The sequence below is a fragment of the Garra rufa genome, chromosome 6, assembly GCF_049309525.1.
Source record: "Garra rufa chromosome 6, GarRuf1.0, whole genome shotgun sequence".
Taxonomy (NCBI): domain Eukaryota; kingdom Metazoa; phylum Chordata; class Actinopteri; order Cypriniformes; family Cyprinidae; genus Garra; species Garra rufa.
Window position 1 is genome coordinate 13,432,575 of NC_133366.1, and position 22,836 is coordinate 13,455,410.

Genomic DNA, 22,836 nt, shown 5'->3' on the forward strand with positions numbered 1-22,836 from the left:
AAGATATTTAATAAGATATTTAAAAAAAGGAAAACAAATGACTAAAGCACATAAAATTACTAACAATTAAACAGAAATTAGTATGAAAAACATAAAAATGAAAGCTAATTTAGAATATGCATAAAAACTATCATAGTATAAAAATAGTTCTAAAATAATACTGGTCTGGGTCTAGAACCAGGCTAAAACAATGAAATTGCATAAAAGTCAAAGTACTGATAAAAATAACTGATGACAGCACAATGAGACTTTTAATTTAGGACTTTTAGCTTTTAAAAATATTTTTTTCAACCCCTGGGACATAAAATGTCTTCAAAAATACCACAGAGATATAAAAATAGATGTATTTTTGTCTCTTGTGACCTCTATTTGCCAAAATTCAGTTGGTTCGCATATGGTTTGATTTTCGTTTGTTGATATTTTCTTGATTTTGCAGTCTACATGCTGAGCCTTAATAGCCAACAACTGGTTCAGTTCATTATATTCAAATCAACATAACTGTCTTTTTCATAACAACCAAACTATCTCCAGCGTTCTAGGGATTCCAGGAGATGTCTAAAACTAAATAGATCAGAGAGTTGCTGTCTTTCTACAAAGATGTCCATAATGAACAAGTTCTATATATAAGTGTTGTATTTTTCTTCCGATATGTTTATGGTAATACTATAGCATGTGTGAAACACAATTCCTTCCACACAAAAGTAAGAAAGACATACGCGTTTCCTGTAATGGAGGGAGGTCGACTGTTTGAGGTCAGGAAAGAGACGTAAATTACAGTGAGAGAAACCAAAACAGACGTTCGCTCGGTTTCAACACCACTGACCTAAGCTTAATCACTAGTCTGTGTGTGTGTGAGCGATGTCTTGTGTCTATTTATCATGGGTGGGAGTGTGAGAGATTGAGTATATGTTCATAACAGTGAGTGTTTCAGCGTTTCTGTGTGAAGGAAGGGTCAGAGAGGTGGAAAGTTAATATCTGTCAGATGTGAAGAGCTTCACTCTAGGGATGGATCTGTCCACGGGTGTGGAGCATTTGTAAATTATTTGACCTCCAAGGCACTTGAGTCAGTTTAATTCAAACTCCATGGAGCTTTTAGTAGTGAAGTACAGCTGACCTCAAGATCAACCCTGAGCTGGAAAGTGCAGGTTCATCAGAAGTTTGACACGACAAAAACATTTCATCATATTCTTGCTAAGATATACCAATGTCTAGGGCTGTCACCATTCGTCAATTGTAATCGACTATTTGATTTTTAAAAGTCCTCGATTTCATTTTGCCCGCGTCGACTAACCTGCAAAATACCGGAAATGGCGCATTTAATGGATGAGAATCCATTAAACGCATTATTAGACTGTTTTCCAAGGCTGAATTGTATATTAAACCCACTTAAAAACGTAATGTACATTACGTACAGTAGGGATGTGCGGTATACCGGTACTGTGAAAATACCGGTATTTATTGTTTTTTAAACGGTACAATATCAAAAGTTTGCTCAGTTCGGTATTTCATCCGCTGTTCCGATTTTCACCACTATGCGGCAGTGTTCCGCAAACTGGCGTAAAACCGGCAAGCGTGATAACAGACAAACGGCAATGGATCACACAGATGAAACGCGCTCTGCAGCTATCAAAGGAGCTAGCAAAAAAATAAAGACTGAAAAGATATATATATGTGAACCCATTTTATTCAGTCCCAAAATCACAATCCAACCTGTATCCTCTACTCTGTAGGGTTTTGTTGTTGTTGTTGTTGTTGTTGTTGTTGCATTCTGGTTGCATTCACATTTTCTTTGTGATAAAGACTGAAAATATATTAAGAAATTACTTAATTTTAATTAGATCTCTTCAGTTTTGTTTCTTCTAAAATCAAAATTGTAGTTTTTATTATTATTTTGTAACAATTTCTTTGCAAAGTTGTTCATAGAGTTTCAAGCACTGTGTTTAATAAAACTGTTTTCAATTCACCTATTTTTGCCTGTTTTCCTTTTTTTTTTTTGTTTACCTATGGTATCGATTTGGTATCGATACCAAGGTATTAGATCCTAGTATCGTACCGAAGTCAAAATTGTGGTATCGAGCCATCCCTAACGTACAGTACAGACCAAAAGTTTCAAATGAATGAGAAGGTGTGTCCAAACGTTTGGTCTGTACTGTAGATATGAATTCAACTGAAAAAAATGAAAAAAATATCTTTCAGGTGGTCAAATAGCAAATAGTGGAGCTCTGCAGCCACCTACTGGTAAAAGTTATTTTTTTACTTTTAAAACTGGATTTTCCAAAAGATGTTCAAAAATCTTACACTAAACCATGTGAAATTATCCATGTTATCCCCATGAATTAAAGTTAGAAATGTGGGTCTTTTATAAAGTGAATTTTACATAAAAAGCTGTTTTTGTTTAAAAACCCATTAAAAAATATTTATTTATTAATTTATATATATTTAAAAAATATCACTAACCCACTGAAAACTGCACAAATGTAGAGTAAAAACTTTAATAAACAGAAAAATATACAGCACAGACCAAAAGTTTGAACACACCTTCTCATTCATTTGAATGAGAAGGTGTGTCCAAACTTTTGGTCTGTACTGTACATGCATCTCTCAGCAGCTCCATTCACAGTATGCTGTTGCACATGGGGTTGGGAATCAATTCCAAAAATAATCGTTTCTGAGGCATTGGGAATCGAGAGTCCCATCAAGGGGAATTGACTCCTCATTCAGAGCCGTTTTTAGTTCAACAAAACTTATAAATGGGTGCCTCTTAAACGGAAGGCTGCATCCCATCAAGGCTGCATATCTCGGCTGCTAGTCATCAAACTTTGCTGAACGTCGATTGATGAAAATAAACGGAATGAAAAAGAATCATTTCTAAACTCGTCTGAGTTTAAGGATGCAGCCATCTGTTTGAGAAGCACCCATTAATTTGCCTCTTGCTCGCTAATAGTTATTATAAGTCTGATTCGTTTCCATGAAAAGATTTGTTCGGAAAGATCATTTAAATGAACCAGTTCAAAAAATGATTCTGAAGTTATTTTACAGGGGAACTGGCTCATGTGGTCCACAGTTTTGAGCACGACAGAATAGATCATAACGTGATTTATATATTGCAATATATTATTATATATCTTATATATCTTAAATAAACGCTATTTTTAACCGTTCTATCAGCCAATGATAACTCTGAAAGAAAAAGGCAGAGAGCACATATCAGTGGCCGAGAGCGCATCTGATTGACAGCTACGCCACGAGCTCTTATATCAGGGTTGTTGTTAAAGTTCTGTTTATTTTGTTTGTGTTTGCTAATTTTGTTATTTTAGACACATCGTGTCTTGTTTTATTCATGCAATAAATGCATGTCCACTGCTGAGCTGTGGGTTATGACTAATTTCATGGGCAATGCAGACAAAATTACAGTTTAAAATCAGTCAGAGCTACAGAAAAATCTTCATTTTTTACAAATTAACTTCATATTATGAAAAGGCAACTTTTCATACAAAGAATCGGAAACAACAAAGGAATCGATTCTTGGAATCGAATCCAATCGATTCCAGAACCAGGAATCGGAATCGAACAGCCCTAGACAGGAACTGTTATCATTAACATGTGTAGAGCATCTCATACTCCATCTCTGAGTTTGTGAGTTTGGGTTTATTATAGCATTTATCTGGGAACGCAACATGCGCCATTTCATCTGATTTGTAAGGTAAATCATTTATAAACCGATGCAAACTCAGGAGAATACATCAATATCGTTCCCATCATGCTAAGCGTTAATCGTGATTTCAAAATAAAAGTTTAAACCCTCACTCTGAGTTTACACGTTTTGATGTTCACATATTCATTAAATTATTGTGGCCATAGCATTTATGTACTAAAAATACGGCCAAATATTAAAGATTAAGTAAACATTTAACTTAAATGTTTTTTAGTCAATATTAAACAAGGATTAGATCGGGCAATGAAGTGTAAAGACAATCGGCAGGCGTTTGGCGCCCTCTACAGGCCTTTTTTGTAATGCATATTGTACATTAGCTCTATTGTTTATAATAGATTATGTATTTCAACAGTTTTGTGCAATAAACCCATATGATTTCTTGCTTTTGTTTTTTGATTTGAACAAATTTGTATTGCCTCAGTGCTATTATATATGTATTTTAAGTCATTTTAAAGGCTATTGTTCACTTACATCTACATTTTTATTACCACAAAAAGCCTAATTATAATTAAAGGGCCCTATGAAATCTGTTTTAATATTCTATACTCTGTTTTAATAGTTAAATGTATTATTATTATTTTTTATCAATTAGTCTGTCTAATTAATTGAGTTTTACAGTTTTATTTTTACCAAATTCTTTTCCATTACTTTTCTGGATTCCATTTTAATAGTTCAATTCAAATTTAATAATCAAAAACATCATCTACAATTAATTGATTTTATTAAAAATTAATTTGTGCCTAAGTAACATTTTTTTTGTTTGAAATTAGTCGTTTGGATTCGTCGATTAATCGATAAATGAGTCGATAGATTAATCGATATGAAAATAGTCGTTGCTGGCAGCCCTACCAATTTCAATACCAAAGATTTATTCAAAAGCATCTAAAATGCTATTAAAACAACTATCATATTTACTTATTAAAGTTAAAGGGTTAGTTTACCCCAAAATTAAAAATTTTAATTACTCACCCTCATGTCATTCCAAAGACCTTTGTTCATCTTCAGAACACAAATTAAGATATTTTTAATGAAATCCAAGAGCTTTCTGACATGTATAGACAGCAATGCAACTGATTGTTTATTAGTGATAATTTATCATAGATGTAGAACATTTTTAACTTAGATCTGATATGGTTGGAGTTATTAATGCTCCTTTGAAGCAACCATGGCATTTACTTGACATTTTTATGGGTGATTCACCAATTCTCCTGGTAAAATTCTTCAGTGCTTGGATAAGGGTTTGGGTGGGAAACATTCCCTATAGGTATGAAAGGCTAACAACTGCACGGATCAAATTTTATGTTTTTATTTATTGTGTTAACATTCAGCTCACAATCACATTGAATGTAGGAGGGAAGAAATGTCAGGAATGAACGGATTAGGAGTCGGAGATGTTGAATGGAACGGAAGGGTGGAGGGATATTGGGTGAGGTTCGTCCTGTGGGGTAAAAATGCAACATAGCAAGTACCTACATCTTGAATTCTGCTGGTGCTGAGCATGTTCATTGTTTACACAGGTTATATTACACCTCATTTTTTGGTGGCATGTGTGTGAGGGCCTTTGTGGGGAGTCCACTGAAGCGTTGAAAAGAAATAAGTTATAGAAACAAAGTAATTGTTCCCGTCAGCCCGAGACGTCTCCCCGGTGCATTCTCATATTTTTACCGATAGTGACGTGTGACATTTAATTTCCTGATGGAGATTGGTGTGTGTGTGTGTGATAACAGAGAAGATATTAGGAAACTCTGTCATGACCTCACACCCTTAAACTCAGACATACTTGCTTTCAAGGCGATAGATTTGTCAGAGCAGACACACACACACACACACACACACACACACACACACACACACACACACACACACACACACACACACACACACACACACACGCAGTCACACTGTTTTTCAACACCATGTGATGCTTTATGGGTATTGTAACCAGATGGCGGCTTACTTAATAACTCTTAAGTTGTCTATTCACTGCACTATTTGCTATTTATCTGGGGTATTTGGCAGTTCCAGTTCCAGTTATGCTAGTGAAATGTGTTAGGCTGCAGGATATTAAGATTAAAAAATAAATCAATTCCGGAAAGCCTGAAAAAGATTTTGCATAAAGTAAATGAAGCCTGTTTGTAAGGAAAAAATATACTTATTTAAGTGATATAGTATGTTGCACTAATTTGTATTTATATTGTTTTCATTTTTTTTATTAATCACAGCATTATATTGATTGCTATGGAAGCCCGTTATTCGTCACTGAATAAAAAAATAAAGCCAATTGCGACTTTTTATCTCAACATTTTTTTGTCAGAATTGCATGATGCAAACTTGCAATTCTGACATTTTTTCTCAGAATTGTAAGAATAAAATAAACTTTAAATTCTGAGAAATGTCATAAAAGCTCACAATTCTGACTTTTTTTCTGAAAATGAGTTAGTCTTGCAATTCTGACTGAAGAAAAGAAAACTTAAGAAAGAAGTAAAAAAAAAAGAATTGCAAATTTTGTATTACGCAATTCTAAGAGAAAAAACTCGCAATTGAGATTTATTAAGTCAGAATTGCGAGATTTAAATTTGCAGTTCTGAGAAATGAAGTCAGATTTGTGAGAAAAAACTTTTCAATTCTGAAACAAACAATTCTGACTTCTCTATGCAGATGAGTTTGTCTTGCATTTCTAAATTTATGACTCACAATTTTGAGTTTATATCATGCAATTCCAACTTTATAACTTGCAATTTTAAGTTTATATCACGCAATTTTGACTTAATCAGAATTGCAAGTTTATATCTCACAATTCTGAATTAATAAATCGTAATCTCGAGTTTACATCACGCAAATTCTGACTTTATAACTCGCCATTGCAAGTTTAAAACTTACAATTCTGAGAAAAAAGTCAGGATTGCAAGTTTGTATTACTCAATTCTGAGAAAAAAAGGCAGAATTGTGAGATATGAACTTTGAAATTGTGTGATATAAAGTCAGAAATGCAAGACAAACTCATCTTTACTCGTCTTTTCTGACATTATTAAGTCAGAATCGCGACATAAAGTTGCAAGTTTGACTTTATACCTTACAGTTCTGAGAAAAAGTCAGAATTGCGGGTTTCTACCATGCAATTCGGAGAAAAAAAGTCAAAATTGTGAGATAAAAAGTCGTAATTACCTTTTTTGTTTTTTATTCAGGGGTGGAAAGGGGCTTCCATTGACTCAGCGATGAGTTTGGCATTTGTTCGCATTACAGTAATGAAAACTTTGTAAAGAAAAACTCAATGGAAAAAAAGTTTAAATAATAAATGTGCTTGCTTAAAAAAAAATCACGTCTCAAAAATTTTTAATGGTCCTAAAATGGGGTTTATGTTTTGTATATTTTTTTAAATTATTTAAAGTTACCAAGTGTTAGGATTAGGATTTCTAAGTTAATGCTAACGGCCTGCATACAAATCACAGATTTGAAGGAAGTGAGCTGTACTGTTGTGCTTACAAATTGTTACTTTTGGCTGGATTTTGCAGCTTTGATGAAAACATGCAATGCTGTCTGTTGTGTCTTTTTCCACTCTGTTCTGACTAACATTTGCACTGCTTTTTTCCTCTGTCTTTTCCTTCTCTCCTCCTTTCCGCTGTCCTCAGTTTGGATGTATGGCCTTCAGGACAGTCCAACAAAGTCTGAGGCCTCAGGTAGATATGTCTGCATGCACTGTCTGTCACTTTTCCTTTTGCAATACTTCAGCATAATAATTTTCTAGTTTTTACAAAAACGGTTCCTAAAACAGCTCTTGCCCGGGATCCAAAATGAACACTCGTCAAGTGCCAAATGTGATGACTTTGGCAAAGACGTGAATAGCCATTAATCACCATTTGGCTGGTAACTCCATTAGAAAATGCAACGTGATACACGGTTTTAATCGAGATAAAACACTGAGTCTGACGTAAGCAATCCAAAATTTAACTTTTGAGATTAATAATGGTAAATAAGCCCATGCAAGTCCGTGCAATAGACAAGTAGTGTGTGCATGGGCATGCCTGTGGGAACTGGCTGAAGAGGCATAAACTGTTCTCCCAAGACATTTACATAAGGATGTAAAACTCTTCTCAGAGGTCTGCAGGTTTACTTGTGGCTTATAAAGTTTATGCTAGAAGGCGAAATATTTAGAATAGGTGTTGTAAGGCTAGAAGCGAAGAGGAAGACGTTCAGTGTGAAAACATGACATGAGTGCTTGTGGTCTTCTCTCAGTGTTCTCCTGGGAAGTCTTACAGACGAAGGCCTGCAAATAAACATTTCAGAAAAGAATGCGCTCTGTTTTCGGAAATAAATGCTGACGCTTACAGAACTAAAGCCCATGTGGAGTGTGTTTTCACCAAAATCATCACACACACCCTTTGTAATTGGGCAATTTACTGCGAAATAAAGAAAACACACTGATTATGTAACACATAGCATTTGCTTGTGTACGTGCTTTCTAAAAACATTCGTAATCCATCATTAGCTGGTCGTTAGCTAGTCAAATTAGGTTTTTGTAGCTGGCCAACCATCGTGGACTAGCTAACATCCAGTTTAGACAAGAAACCAGAATGCAGCTACCGGGTTATGATGGATTTTTCCGCAGGGGTAAGCTAACAGTAAACGGATGCTAGCGGAAAGTTTGGAATTAGCACTGTGTTCTTTGTGGTGTTGTGGTGACTGTCAGATCGAAGTGAAATATTTCTGCGATTGGCACAGACAGTGTTAAAATGTCAGAAATATATTTCACAGTTCACTTCGGCACAGCTGCAAGCATTCAATTGAGCAACACAAAATGTTTTTTTATCTTTGCATGACATGGCGCCATGAAGTGTGAGGCATCGCTAATTAAATTGTTCCATCTGATGGTAAAAGTGACAAGATACAGAACTATGTCACCACAGCATTCCCCAGTAAGCTCACAGTGTTAAAACATATTGCACTAGCAACACAAGAAATCCTGTTGGCTTGATGACAGCTTGACGTTGACTCTACAAGACCAGATTTAGTTATAATAACAAGAGCAAACTTTATGGTACAGTGACAATGTTAAATGCCAATATCAAAGTGTATTCATACAGTATACCATGGTGTTTACATATATTGGGCACACAATCCATGGGTTTACCATGGTTTGTGTCCAAATAAGAGGAACAGCTCACCCAAAAATGAAAATTCTGTCATTAATTACTCAACCTCATGTCGTTCCAAACCTGTAAGAACTTCATTCTTCTTCGGAACTTAAATTAAGATATTTTTGATGACATCCGAGAGCTTTCTGACCCTGCATAGACAGCAATGCAACTACCATGTACCTCGTAGCTTCATAAAATTATAGTTGAACCACTGATGCCACATTGACTATTTTAACGGTGTTCTTACTACAGCGCCTTAAACGTTTCAGTCGCATTGTTGTCTATGCAAAAATATCTTAATTTGTGTTTTGAAGATGAACGAAGGCCTTACTGGTTTGGAACAACATGAGGGTGAGTTCATGGCCTATCCCTTTAACACCATAGGAATGTGTGCTTGTATGAGGTACCACAAATGTACTCAGCACCTCTTTGGCTATTTGTTAAAAAATATGATACATTTTTATGTATCTTTAAGAACATTTGAAACATTTCCTATTAAAAGCTTGTAGTTTCCAGAAGACCACACCATGAGAAAAATAGAGAGAAGGCAACCACACAATGTTTGAAGTTCAAGCTCATATAACGAAACTACAAAAATATTTCTCAGAAGTACAAACACAGCATTTGAAGTTTTAGCAACTATATGCAGAAAGTCTTGGAATGCATGAGCTGGAAATGTTATAGGGATAGTTCACCCAAAAATAACAATTCTGTCATTAAAGGTTGTATCAGCGATTTCTAGCCTAAAACATAAAGTGTGGATTTCAGCTGACCTTTCATCACGATCCGCTCGCTGCCTGCCCCATAAATTGTCTGTGAAAAAACCGCGTCTCTCTGGTCAGCCTAGGGTCCGAGATATGCCAAAAAAAACAATCGGCGCTATCAACACACCACAGATAACCAAACAGTGTTCCAACCAATCAGCGTCAGGGGTTTGGTGTTGTGGACTTTCCTACTGGTGCAGGGATGTGAGGGAGGCGGAGCGAAAGTCCACAACACCAAATCCCTGACGCTGATTGGTTGGAACACTGTTTGTTTTTGTGTGGAAAGGTTGGTAGTACCGATTGTTTTTTTGGCATATCTCGGACCCTAGGCTGACCAGAGAGACGCGGTTTTTTCACAGACAATTTATGGGGCAGGCAGCGAGCGGATCCTGAAGAAAGGTAAGCTGAAATTGACACTTATGTTTTAGGCTAGAAATCGCTGATACAACCTTTAATTACTCACCGTCTTGTAATTCCAAACCTGTAAGACCTATATTCATCTTCGGAACACTAATTAAGATATTTTGTAATGAAATCCAAGAGCTTTCTGACCATGCATAGACAGCAACGCAACTACCACACTCAAGGCTCTGAAACGTAGTAAGGACTTTAATAAAATAGTTCATGTGACATCAGTGGTTCAACCAGTTGTTCTCGTAGCTTCATAAAATTATGGTTGAACAACTGATGTCACATTGACTATTTTACCGATGTCTTTACTACCTTTCTGGGCCTTGAACGTATCAGTTGTGTTGCTGTCTATGTAGGGTCAGAAAGCTGTCTGATTTCATCAAAAATATCTAAATTTATTTTTCGAAGATGAACGAAGGTGTTACGGGTTTGGAACAACATGAGGGTGAGTAATTAATCACAGATTAAAAATGTAAATTTTTGGGTAAACTAACTCTTTAACACCATAGGAAGAGTTTATGTGTGCTTGCATGAGGTACAGCAAATGTACTCAGCACCTCTTTGGCTAATTTGTTAAAAATATGATACATTTTTATGTTTCTGTATGAACATTTGAAACATTTCCTATTAAAAGCCTCTAGTTTCCAGAAGACCACACCATGAGAAAAACTGAGAGAAGGCAACCACACAGTGTTTGAAGTTCAAGTGCATATAACGAAACTACAATAACAGTTCTCAGAAGTGAAAAAACAGCACTTGAAGTTTTAGCAACTATATGCAGAATGTCTTGGAATGCATGAGCCAGAAACGTTTGATGTGTTATAGTTTGGATATTTTAGTTTAAAAACAACATTAACAGACTTCTTTCAAACATGTTAAAAAGTCTTACTGACTTCCGTTTTTTTCTAGTGTATTTTTCATTAAATATCTTGTGTAACTCAGAAATATATCATATTATGCTCTTTAATAAGGCACTGACTGACGCAGACAAACAGAAACAGACATGTTTGTCCAGTTTTGTCGAATCAGTATTTTGGTGTTGGTCGTCACTTGTTTTCACAGACTGGACGTGTTAAAATCAGCATTTGTTGAGTTTTGCAGCGTCTGAGAAGCAACGTTCTGTAATCAGTATGTTGCCATTAGTCTGCGTCTCTTGCAATATTATTATGATTTAATAAATGAGATTTGATGGCAAAGCAGCAATCTTGTCACATGATCCTTCAACAAGCATTGTAATATGTGACCCTGGACCAAAAAAAAAAAAAAACAGTCATAGGGGTCAATTTTTTGAAATTGAGATTTATACATAATCTGAAAGCTGTATAAATAAAGTTTCCATTGAAGTATGGCTTGTTAGGATAGAACTATTTGAAAATCTGGAACCTGATGGTGCAAAAAATTCAAAATATTGAGAAAATCGCCTTTAAAATTGTCCAAATGAAGTTTTTAGCAATGCGTATTACTAATCACAATTAAGCTTTGATATATTTACAGTAGAAAATGTACTGGAACATGATCTTTACTTAATATCCTAATGATTTTTGGCATAATCTTGACCTATAAATGGCTATTGCTACAAATATACCAATGCTACTTCAGACTGGTTTTAGGGTCCAGGGTCACATATGCTGATTTGGTGCTCAATGTTGAAAACAGTTGCTTAATACTTTTGTGAAAACATATTTTCCAAGATTCTATGATGAATGGAATGTTCAAACAAACAGAATTTAAATTGTTTTATGCAGCAATGTAAACATCAACTTCTTGCTCAATTCAATGTATTGTATGTGTGAGTAATTTTAGAGAAGTCATACAGGTTTAGGACAACATAAGGCGGAGTAAATAATTACAGATTTGTCCTTCTTGACTGAATTATCCCTCTAAGTCACTGATAGTCACTGATGAAGAAGAACAGGTTAAAGAGATTATCAGATGAAATACACAAAGAAAGAAAGAAGGACAGAGAAAGAGAAAGAGAGCGTGGCTTAACCCCAGCCGAAATGCTTTCTTTTTGCGTTTCACATAAACACAGCTTCTCTCTCTTTACTCGGCCCACTCATATGTTTCTATTTAAGGCTTGGAGAGCAGTCTACCCTGATTGGCGTTTTTCTCTCTCCCCGTTTCAGCCAGATGGGAGGAGGAGGGACGGAGAGAGGGAGGAGAGAGGGAGGGAGGCCTGTTCTTGCTCGTCTGTTAAAGAAAAACTTTCTATCCCTCCACTCGCGAGTCACGTCCCCAACCGTAAACAGCTCTCTCCCAGCCTCTTTTCCCTTCCTTACATTCCTCCCTGGTTCCTCCACTGTATTATGGAGACCCAGCATCACCAAGACCCTATCGAGCTCTCGAGTCCCTGAAGGAAGTCTACCTCGCCTTGCTTTTTTGTAATCGTCCTTTCCCCCCATTCAAATGCGCGTCCAGCGAGGGCGAAGGTTCGTCTAAATGGCCCGTCTTTGCGGAGCATGCACAGTCAGCAGGAGTTTGATTTGCGCTAGGCTGCGGAGTGCGGATGGCGGTGTACAGGGGTCAAGCCGGAGGTCGCTGGCAGGGCAGGGTTGGAGGGGGAAGTGCGGGGATGGCGGGACGGTGGCTGACAGCCTGTTTCTTCCCTTCGCCGGCAGGACTGGACAGCAGTGAGCCCATGGTGCTGGAGCAGTACGTGGTGGTGGCCAACTACGAGCGGCAGGAGAACTCCGAGATCAGCCTGAAAGCTGGAGAGATGGTGGATGTAATCGAGAAGAGCGAAAGCGGTGAGTCCCTTACGCACACAAGAGCTAATTGGCTTGCCACGTGGTTTTTATTGGCGAAAGCTTGTGTATACACAAACCACAAACACGTAGAATGCCTCCACGCATGAATGCTTTCACATGCTCAACGATCGAAATGTCAAGCTGCTCTGTGTTTAGCCTCCTTGTCTTTTCTGATACATTCTTCCTCTTTGATGTGTAACTCCTCCTTTGGTCTTTGTCCTTAAGATCCCCTGGTTTCCTCTTTTGACAACCCCCTCTCTCTGTAAATCTACAGTCTGGCTCTTAGCTCCACCTGGAGGTGTCGTATGGCCAGTTTTCTTCACGGTTTGTTGGTCTGAAGCCCTTGTAGATCTCTGGGATGCAAGCCAGATTGATCTGGAATCTCCATGAGATAAGCATGAGAAGTTAGTGGGTTAAAACGTGTGCTAATGAATCAGGGTCACACCGTTAGAGTTTGTGTAGAATGTAGAGATTGACAACAACAATGGAAAGTGTTGATGGAAAGCCTGTGGTTGCTCTTTTCCCAGATTAATGTCCTTGCTAATGCTGTAAATGTTCAAACTTAGTGCAAACTGTTCATGCTGGCCTATCTCGTAGCCTTGTACAGTAGAGGTTGAACATTGACTCTTCCAATGTTATGAACTGTAGGCATGGTTGCCAAACATTTGAGCGTTGTTTGCACATCCAGAGAGCTGATAAAAAACAGGCTCCTAAGAACTAGCATCTTGCTGGTGTGAGTAATCATTTTATCTTTTCCTTTAAATCACACAGAAGAGGGTGGGGAGGATTAGGAGGAGTTGTCAGGAGTTTTCAAGATGAGCAAAGATCCAGTAAACCCGTTTGAACTTAACAACATCGTTGAGTAAGACCAACTCAAAGAGAGCTTGACCTTCATAATGCTTTGTCTAAACTAGTCTAGACTCCGTCTCTTGGGCGAAGTTTGATTGCTGCCTGTTCTGTTGACATTGGGTGTTTTCATGCTGTAAATTCAGACAAGGGTTTTCTTTTCTTCGTAGAATTTGTGTTATGCAATGACAACATATTGGCCCATTTTTCTGAATATCTAGAGGAAATATTTTTGCTTTTCCACTGAATGATGACTACTAAAATTAGACCATCATAGTTGAATAAAAAGGAACACTAGAACAATACTATAATGCTAATTATTAGTATCCACACCAAAGGACTATAACATTATATGTGACCCTGGACCACAAAACGAATCATAAGTAGCACAGGTATATTTGTAGCAATAGCCAACAATACATTGTATGGGTTAAAATGATCAATTTTTCTTTTATGCCAAAAATCATTGGGATATTGAGTAAAGATCATAGTCTATGAAGATATTTTGTAAATTTCCTACCACAAATATATCAAAACTTATTTTTTGATAAGTAATATGCATTGTTAAGAACTTCATTTGGACAACTTTAAAGGCAATGATCAATATTTTGATTGTTTTGCAGATTCCAGATTTTTTAAAAGTTGTATCTCGGCCAAATATTGTCATATCCTAACAATTCATATATCAATGGAAAGCGTATTTTCAGCTACCCTTATGCCTGGTTTTGTGGTCCAGGGTCACATATTTATTCTTTGAAGTTGGGTGGATTTTGACTGACTGTCAGTGTTTTTATTATTCATCGGCACTGTTTGTGACGCATTACAAGTAACCTGAGTTATGTAATCAGATTACTTTTTCAAGTAACTAGAAAAGTAACTCATTACTTTTATTTTACAATGAAATATCTGAGTTACTTTTTCAAATAAGCAAGCCCAGCCCAAAGACAAAAAGTAACTTAATGCATTACTTTCCATAAGATGTAACTAAGTAATGCAATTAGTTACCTTTCTATAGAGTAACATGATATTGTAATGCATTACTTTTAAAAGTAGCTTTAAACACTGTTCATCAGCTGGAAAGACATCAAAGTTATCGATCTTAATGTACAGTAACTGGCTCTTTATGCTTTTCTTTTTATTGTAGATCACTGCTTTATTTATTTAAAGGGATAGTTCACCCAAAAAATGAAAATTCTGTCATTACTCATGCTCATTTTGTTCCAATCTTGTAAGGCCTTCGTTCATCTTCGGAGCACAAATTATGATATTTTGAATGAAATCAGAGCGCTTTTTCACCCTGAATAGACAGCAACACAACTGAAATGTTCCCAGGTCCAGAAACTAGGAGAAACTAGGAGTTGTTGAATAAAGTCAATATTTTTGTTTTCTTTGCTGTTTCTTTGATGTCTCATGGACTATTTTACCAATGTCTTTGCTACTTTTCTGTGCCAGGGAACATTTCAGTTGTGTTGCTGTTTATGGAGGGTCAGAGAGCTCTTGGATTTCATAAAAAAATGTCTTAATTTATGATATGAAGATGAACGAAGGTCTTAAAGTTTTGGAATGACATAAGGATGAGTAATTAATGACAGAATTTGGATTTAAGCTGAGTACAAATTTTCAGGTACAATAAATTATACTGATTGATTCTCAAAATTGGACTAGTCATTTAATCACAAAAGATTCAGAGAGATTCAAGCGTAAGACTCTGGCTCAGAATGTGGTTGAGTAAGAAACACTTGGCTTCCTCAGCCCTAGTTAAACTCCAGCTGTTTTACAGTGCAGGCAAAGCATGACAACTTCACTTTGGTTGGGAAGAGACGAACCACGCAGGGCTACAGGATTAATGAGCTTGAGAAACAGAAGCAGACAGTGTCTGAATGGGAAAAGAATGGAATCTAAACACAAAATCGTTTAAAGGAATAGCTCACCTAGAAGAAACAGTGTTTGAGCTATTATAAAGTCGAAAAGATGATAACAGAATTTTTATTCTTAAGTTAACAATTTTATTTAAATCAACTTAAAGCAGTCTAGACCAATTCCTAAAGTGAACCGTCTGTCCTCCGTTGACTCCAGAATTCCTCAAATGTTCAAAGCACTTGCTGAAATTGAAGATGAGCTGCAGCAGCTTGATATCTCAGCACTGGAAGCCCATCCTCCAAAATCCAATCTCTTCAGCAGGTTTCCATATTTCTGTACTATAGTATTAAATGACTACCCTAGTGTATCTGTCAGAGGCAGCATATTTATTACCTTTGGATATCATTCAAACCGACTTTTTAATGTGGCTGAAATTGCATTTATAAGAAGCGATTGGCAGAAGTCGGCCTGCTCTGGCTTCCCTCTAGGTCATGGAGAGGGAACGATGGAAAAATCCCCCTTGTCCCTAGTCCCATAATAGGCTAATGGATCCTGCAGGGCCTCCGAGTCTTACAGAGCGGTTACAGTGTCACGCATCCCAAACCAATACCAAAAGAATGCATTCAGAAGCTTTCGCTGAATGTTTGTAATATATATATAACACCGTCAAAGCTATCAAGAGTTTATGGGTCAGCATGCTGTTTTTGTCATTATTATTATGGTATTCTTCTACGGAACAAGAACAAGAATAAATATGATGGTTATTTGTGGAATAGGTTGTCAATGGCATTTGCTGTCACTGATGTTAAATCTGATATGCCACATCTTCACCCTCATGATGTTTCAAACCTCTAAGACCTAAACTTTCTGACCCTGCATAGACAACAACACAACTGAAACATTTTATGGCCCAGAAATGTAGTAAGGACATTGTTAAAATAGTCAGTGTGACATCAGTGGTTCAACCGTAATGTTATGAAGCTACGAAAATAACAAAAAGAGCAATTTAATTCAAGAATTCCTTCTGTTCCATGTCATAACATTACAGTTGAACCACTGATGTCACATGGACTATTTTAACAATGTCCTTAATGCCTTTTTCCCAAGGCTGCTGTGCTTCCTAAACAATGCTCTACTATGAAAATTGCTCTGTGCCATCAATATTGTGAGGTTCCATCCCATCCTCTCACTTCTTTCTCCCCTGGGTCCATTCATTCAGCCTGTAACCCCCGCTTACTGAAACAGAATCAATAGAGAGCTGCCTCACAGTCTCGGGTAGACTAGTTTATCTTGGCCTCGCTCCCATTGGAGATCCGGTCCATGGAGAGCCACGCTGAACCTGGACCAAAAAGTTCAAACTTTCGTTTGCATGTAGCTCTGAGGGCGTCTGAAAGATCTTTATAAACTGGTGTCACATCTGTCTCTATTGTTTAATAGATTAAGGTCATTGAGATAATAGTCTTGATAGTAAGAAAGCTGAAATAGCTGTCATGGCTTTAAAGGATTAGTTCACTTTCAGAATAAAAATGAGAATTTATTCACCCCCATGTCATCCAAGATGTTCATGTCTTCTCTCTTCAGTCGCAAAGAAATTATGTTTTTTGAGGAAAACATTCCAGGATTTTTCTCCATATAATGGACTTAAATGATGGCCAATGGTTTGAAGGTCCAAATTGCAGTTTCAGTGCAGCTTCAAAGGGCTCTACAAGATCCCAGCTGAGGAAGGGTCTTATCTAGCAAAATCATCTTTCATTTTCTAAAAAAAAAATACAAATGTATATACTTTCCCCCCCCCACAAATGCTCATCATGCACTAGCTCTGCAAAGACTTCACACATTATGTAATCACGTTTGAAAAGTCACATGGTTAGTTCTTCATCTGTGTACTTTGGTTCAAAAAGGTAGCGTAGGGTAATCTCATTTTCTCCTCCAACTTCGAAATCGTCCGACATTGTTTTACTTTTTTTTGTGATGGGTGTTTGACTTTCTTTGCACGTTCGCAGCGTGACCTTTCCAACGTGACTTCATAATGCGTAAGGTCAGGCTAGTGTAAGACGAGTATTTGTGGTTAAAGAGTATATACATTTTTATTTTTCACCAATCGTTTCTTTAGATAAGTCTCTTATTCTTTGGCTGGGATCATGTAGAGCCTTTTGAAGCTGCATTGAAACCACAATTTGGACCTTCAATCCGTTGATCCCCATTGAAGTCCACTATATGGAGAAAAATCCTGGAATTATTCCTTTAAAAATCTTAATTTTTATATATTTATGGAAGGAAAATTACAAAATATCTTTAATAATCTTTAGTGAATATCCTATTCATTTTTGGCATAAAATCGATCATTTTGACCCATGCAATGTATTGTTAGCTATTGCTACAAATATACCCGTGCGACAAGACTGGCTTTGTGGTCCAGGGTCACGTATAATGATAAATCAATCATATAAAGTCAATGGGGTCCAAAACTTTTGATCTTTAATTGTATTTTTTATGTTCGCATACACAAAAGTGAAAATTCTGTCATCATTTTCTCATCCTCGTGACTTTCCACATCTGAATGCACTCATATTCAAATGCTGTGCTTTTCGTCTTTCTTCTGGTTATTAGTTTGTCATGTGTGTGTTTTTGATATATATTGTTTGTTCCTGAAGATCTCCAACTCGTTCTCTCAAGTGATTACTTTTCTGAACCGTACTTGCCAGTTTCCTCAAAAACATCACTCTCTGTTCTGTGAGCCAGTCCAGGAAAACAAGTCTAGGAAAGAAATAACATGTTTATGCTGATCTAAGACCAGCTGTTCCTGAACAAATCTCAACCACTGGAGCTCTTGAAATAAAAACCACAACAGTGATCTCAGATCAGTGCGCATGAGCGATTGACATCATCAGCCTTTGAAGTTCAGACCAAAGAGAGCCCCCTCGACCGCCTCGGCTTTGTCAGATTACCCACAACCCATTTTGGTCCTAAGCCCAAAACCTGATACTCTAGCTTTTCAGGAAAGAACTTGAGTGTGACCGAATGTCGGCCAGACATTGTGCTGGCCTGGATTTTAGAGAACGTCAGCTGAAATATCCTTTCAGTGATTTCAACCTGAGCTCTTTTAGAGTAGTAATCAGACATATGACATTTTATTGCAGGCAGTTGTACTGATAATATTGATAATAATATGATAAAAAATGAGAACGGACAGCGATTCTTTTTGGCATTCCAAATGCATATGTCAAATATAAAACATTTTATTATTAATGAAAGATAAATGCTCTGCTCTAAAACCTAGTTTTTTTTGCCTACTGCTGTTCCTAATCACAATAGAAGTGACTGAATCCAACACTTTACACTACTGTTCAAAGTTTAAGGTCAGTAAGACTTATTTATTAATTTATTTTTTATTGAGTCTCTTAAACTCACCAAGTCTGCATTTATTTGAAATATTAATCAAATAAATATTATGATTTTAAATGTAACTTATTCCTGTGATGGCAAAACTGAATTCCATGAAGATATTTAGTAAATTTCCTACCGTAAATATATCAAAACTTAATTTTCGATTAGTAATATGCATGGCTAAGAACTTAATTTGGACAACTTTAAAGGCTTTTTTTGCACCCTCAGATTCCAGATTTTCAAATAGTTGTATCTCGGCCAACATAAATAGAAAGCATATTTATTCAGCCTTTAGATGATGTATAAATCTCAATTAAAAAAAACAAAAAAAACTGACACTTATGACTGGTTTTGTGGTCCAGGGTCATAAATATCAATTTCATGTGTCCTTTCAGAATAAAAATACATTTCTTAAAAAAGTAAATAATTGCAGAAAATTTTTTAAGAGATTTTTTTTGCCTGCTGTAGTTCAAAGTGAACATGTGATTTTTATTTTTATTTTTCTCTCTTCTGTCAAAATGATTTTAGGCCTGAGTGTGAACTTAATAAAAGCAATGTGTTCCATTTGGATTTTTTTTTTTCTTTTTTTTTTTTCTTTCACTTCCGGACCTATTTTAAGCATCCTGCTGTCTGCTGTGCTCTCTTCTGCATTCTGTTTAATGTTTAATTTTTGTTTGCTACAAAATAAGAAAGTGAAAGGCACATGTATTTTTGCTTGTCTGTTTTTCTTTCTCCGTCTAGCTGGTGTGGATGGAGGGAATGTGTGGTGAAAATTTCAGCTTTGAAGTTCAGGCCAAACATCTGTTCACTCTCTCTTTTGTCTTTTTCGTCCAGCCGCTCGCAGTTCTTGCCTTTACTTTCTTCTCATTCATTTCAGTTTAATGTCGTTTTGTATTTTGGAATGTATTTGTGTTTTGTGTTTTTGGATCGTAAGAGCTTAACATCAAAATGATATCACATGAGCTTAAATCAGAAAGTGTGATTCAGCAGGATATGGACAAATAAATGTCTGAAACCCATTTATGTTGGTAACAGCGCTGCCTGTGGGCATTATGACATCATAATCAAGTCTGTATTTTCAGACTTTTAGTGTATTACACTATATGCTGCTGATTTGTTGAAAGACTTTCAAACTAAAAGCTAAACAAAACAATCAAAAACAGCTGAAGATGTGAAAAGCGAGTAGTCTGAAGGAGAGAGAATTCAAAAGTTTACATCCCTCTTTCAGAATCTGCAAAATGTTAATTATTTTACCAAAATAAGAGTGATCATACAAAATGCATGTGTTTATTTAGTACTGACCTGAATTAGATATTTCACATAAACTATGTTTACATATAGTCCACAAGAAAAAATAGTAGTTTGATTTATAAAAATGACCTTGATACTTAATACTGTTGTTACCTGAATAATCGACAGCTATGTTTTTTTTTTGTTGTTGTTTAGTGATAGTTGTTCAAGAGTCCCTTGTTTGTCCTGAACAGTTAAACTGCCTGCTGTTCTTCAGAAAAATCCTTCAGGTCCCACAAATTCTTTGGTTTTCCAGCATTTTTGTGTATTTGAACCTTTTCCAACAATTACTGTATGATTTTTAGATTCATCTTTTCACACTGAAGACAACTGAGGGACTCATATGCAACTATTACAGAAGGTTCAAATGCTCACTGATGCTTCAGAAGGAAAAACCATGCATTAAGAGCCAGGGGTAAAAACTTTTGAATTTAAAGATTTGAAATTTAAATTTCAAAGTCTTTAAAACTTTTACGATTTTAAAAGTCTTCTGGGAAAGAAGTATCTATCTTCTGTAGCCTCTGAATGGCAGTACCAAATGAAAAAAATATGATATTTAGGTAAAATAAGAAAAATGTAAACATCTCCATACTTTTCAAAAGTTTTCACCCCCTCCCCCCTTCCAATGCATCGTTTTCCCTTCTGAAGCATCAGTGAGCGTTTGAACCTTCTGTAATAGTTGTACATGAGTCCCTCAGTTGTCCTCAGTGTGAAAAGATTAACTGGACAAACAAGGGACTCATGAACATGGAATCAAAAACACAGCAGTGGATCATTCAGGTAACAATACAGTATGAAGAATCAAGAGGATGTAAACTTTTGAATGGGTTAATTTTTATAAATTCAACTATTATTTTCTCCTGTGGACTATATGTAAACCTATATCATGTGAAATATCTTATTTAGGTCAGAGCTAAATAAATAACATGCACTTTGTACAGTATAATCCTTCTTATTTTGGTAAAATAAATAACATTTTGCAGATTCTGAAAGGGGGATGTAAACTTTTGACCTCAACTGTACACACAAATATCAGGTGAAATAATCGATTTTGTCAAGGCAAACTCATGTTAGTCTTTTTTCCACTGAATACAAAAGAACATATTTTGAAGAATGCTCACATTGCTCTAGTCTATTCAATACAACAAAAGTGAATATACACAACATCCTCTTATACCATTGGTTGAGCCAGTAGTTTACATTCTGAACTGCACAAGAATTGCTGTGGTCGTGCCAACATGTCTGCATCTCATCTAACCGTGTACATAAACAAAAGCTCACATGACCTACTACCCTACCATGTGTATCAGAACAAAGTTCATGGCACACACATGCAGCTGTCAGAAGAAACATTTCTTAGAAGCAGATACGCAGTGTAAGATTTATTAGTCTGTTTTGCTTTGAAGAACAAGCCCACCTGTATCTCAGCAGAAGGGCTTCTGTTGTCTGTTTTTGTGTGAGACGATCGTAACGTCCTGAACCGCAGAGGAATTCAGAGGAGTACATCGTTTCAGCATCAAAGAAGCATTCCTGCTGTCTGTCTTGAGCTCTGCGTGTCTTTTGTTTTGGAGAAAGAATTTGTTTTTTGCTCTGTTAAGCAAGAGTTTAGCTTTGAAACTTGGCAGGCACAACACACAGAATCAATCCAAGCTCCCAGCTGAACTCAGATCAGAGGAGCCATGTCAGTGTCTCTGACTGTTCCTATTGATTATAGCTTGATTGGAGGTCTAGGATTTGGTCATTTTGTTTATGCTGTCTTGGATGTATACTGACACCTATTGGCTAGACGTAAGACTAGAGTCTTCATCTTACAGTATGTGTGTAAACATCATTTTAAACCAATTTCATGAAGTAATATTCATTTTTCAGCTTTTAATGAAAGGTTGTACTGAAGGCTGATGAAACACACCTATAGCATATACGCAAATAGATAAACAAACACAAGCCAAATCCAATGAAAAGCATCTTTGTGATGGCTAAACTGCATGCAACCCTTGCCATTTTGCATTTTGTTTCAATTGACCCTCTGTGCTTGCCGTAGACGGTTCCTGGTGTGCACAAACAGGGAGACAGTATGTCATTCAAAGAGGGTTAGTCAGGCAGGGTGGCCACAACCTGCTCTCAGCTCTCTCACAAATTCATTAGCAAACTCATACTGCTCGGGTGTGTGTGCGTTTGTGAGAAAGATTTGCTGTGTCAGGGTGGTATAGATCAGTGTGGTCTATTTGACTCAAATGCATCTTAAGATTTCTGTATGTAAGCACTGTTTTGATCTTTTGGCACACTGACTTGAATGTTGCACTAGTTTTCTGATCTTTGTATATGACTTCCAACTACTGGTATCACTATTTAGTTTTTTAAATGATCCAGTGTATCTTTGTGGTTTAAAAAGTATACTACTGTTCAAAAGTTTGGGGTCTGCAAGTTTTTTTATGTTTCTAAAAGAAGTCTCTTATGCTTGTCAAGGCTGAATTTGTTTAATATTAATAGTTTAAAATAACTGTTTACTATCTGAATATATTTTAAAATCTAATTTATTCCTGAGATGGCAAAGCTGAATTTACAGCATCATTACTCCAGTCTTCATTCCCTGCTGAAAAAAAAAAACAGCTAAAACCAGCCTAGGCTGGTTGGCTGGTTTTAGCTGGTTCAAGCTGGAAGTAGCTGGTTTTAGCTAGTCT

General features: G+C 36.4%; 1 protein-coding gene across 2 annotated transcripts in view; it reads left to right on the forward strand.

The window, feature by feature from the left end:
- Positions 1-7,346: 7,346 nt before the first annotated feature.
- sh3pxd2aa (SH3 and PX domains 2Aa) overlaps positions 7,347-22,836 on the forward strand; it is a 39,891-nt gene continuing 24,401 nt past the window's right edge. The window contains exons 1-2 of one of the 2 annotated variants that reach the window (XM_073841881.1): positions 7,347-7,392; positions 12,644-12,772. In XM_073841881.1, coding sequence (XP_073697982.1) covers positions 7,350-7,392; positions 12,644-12,772 — 172 coding nt within the window. In that variant the 5' untranslated portion in view covers positions 7,347-7,349. Of the gene's footprint in view, positions 7,393-12,066; positions 12,773-22,836 lie in introns of those variants that run through there. The other variant, XM_073841880.1, reaches the window with a different exon arrangement.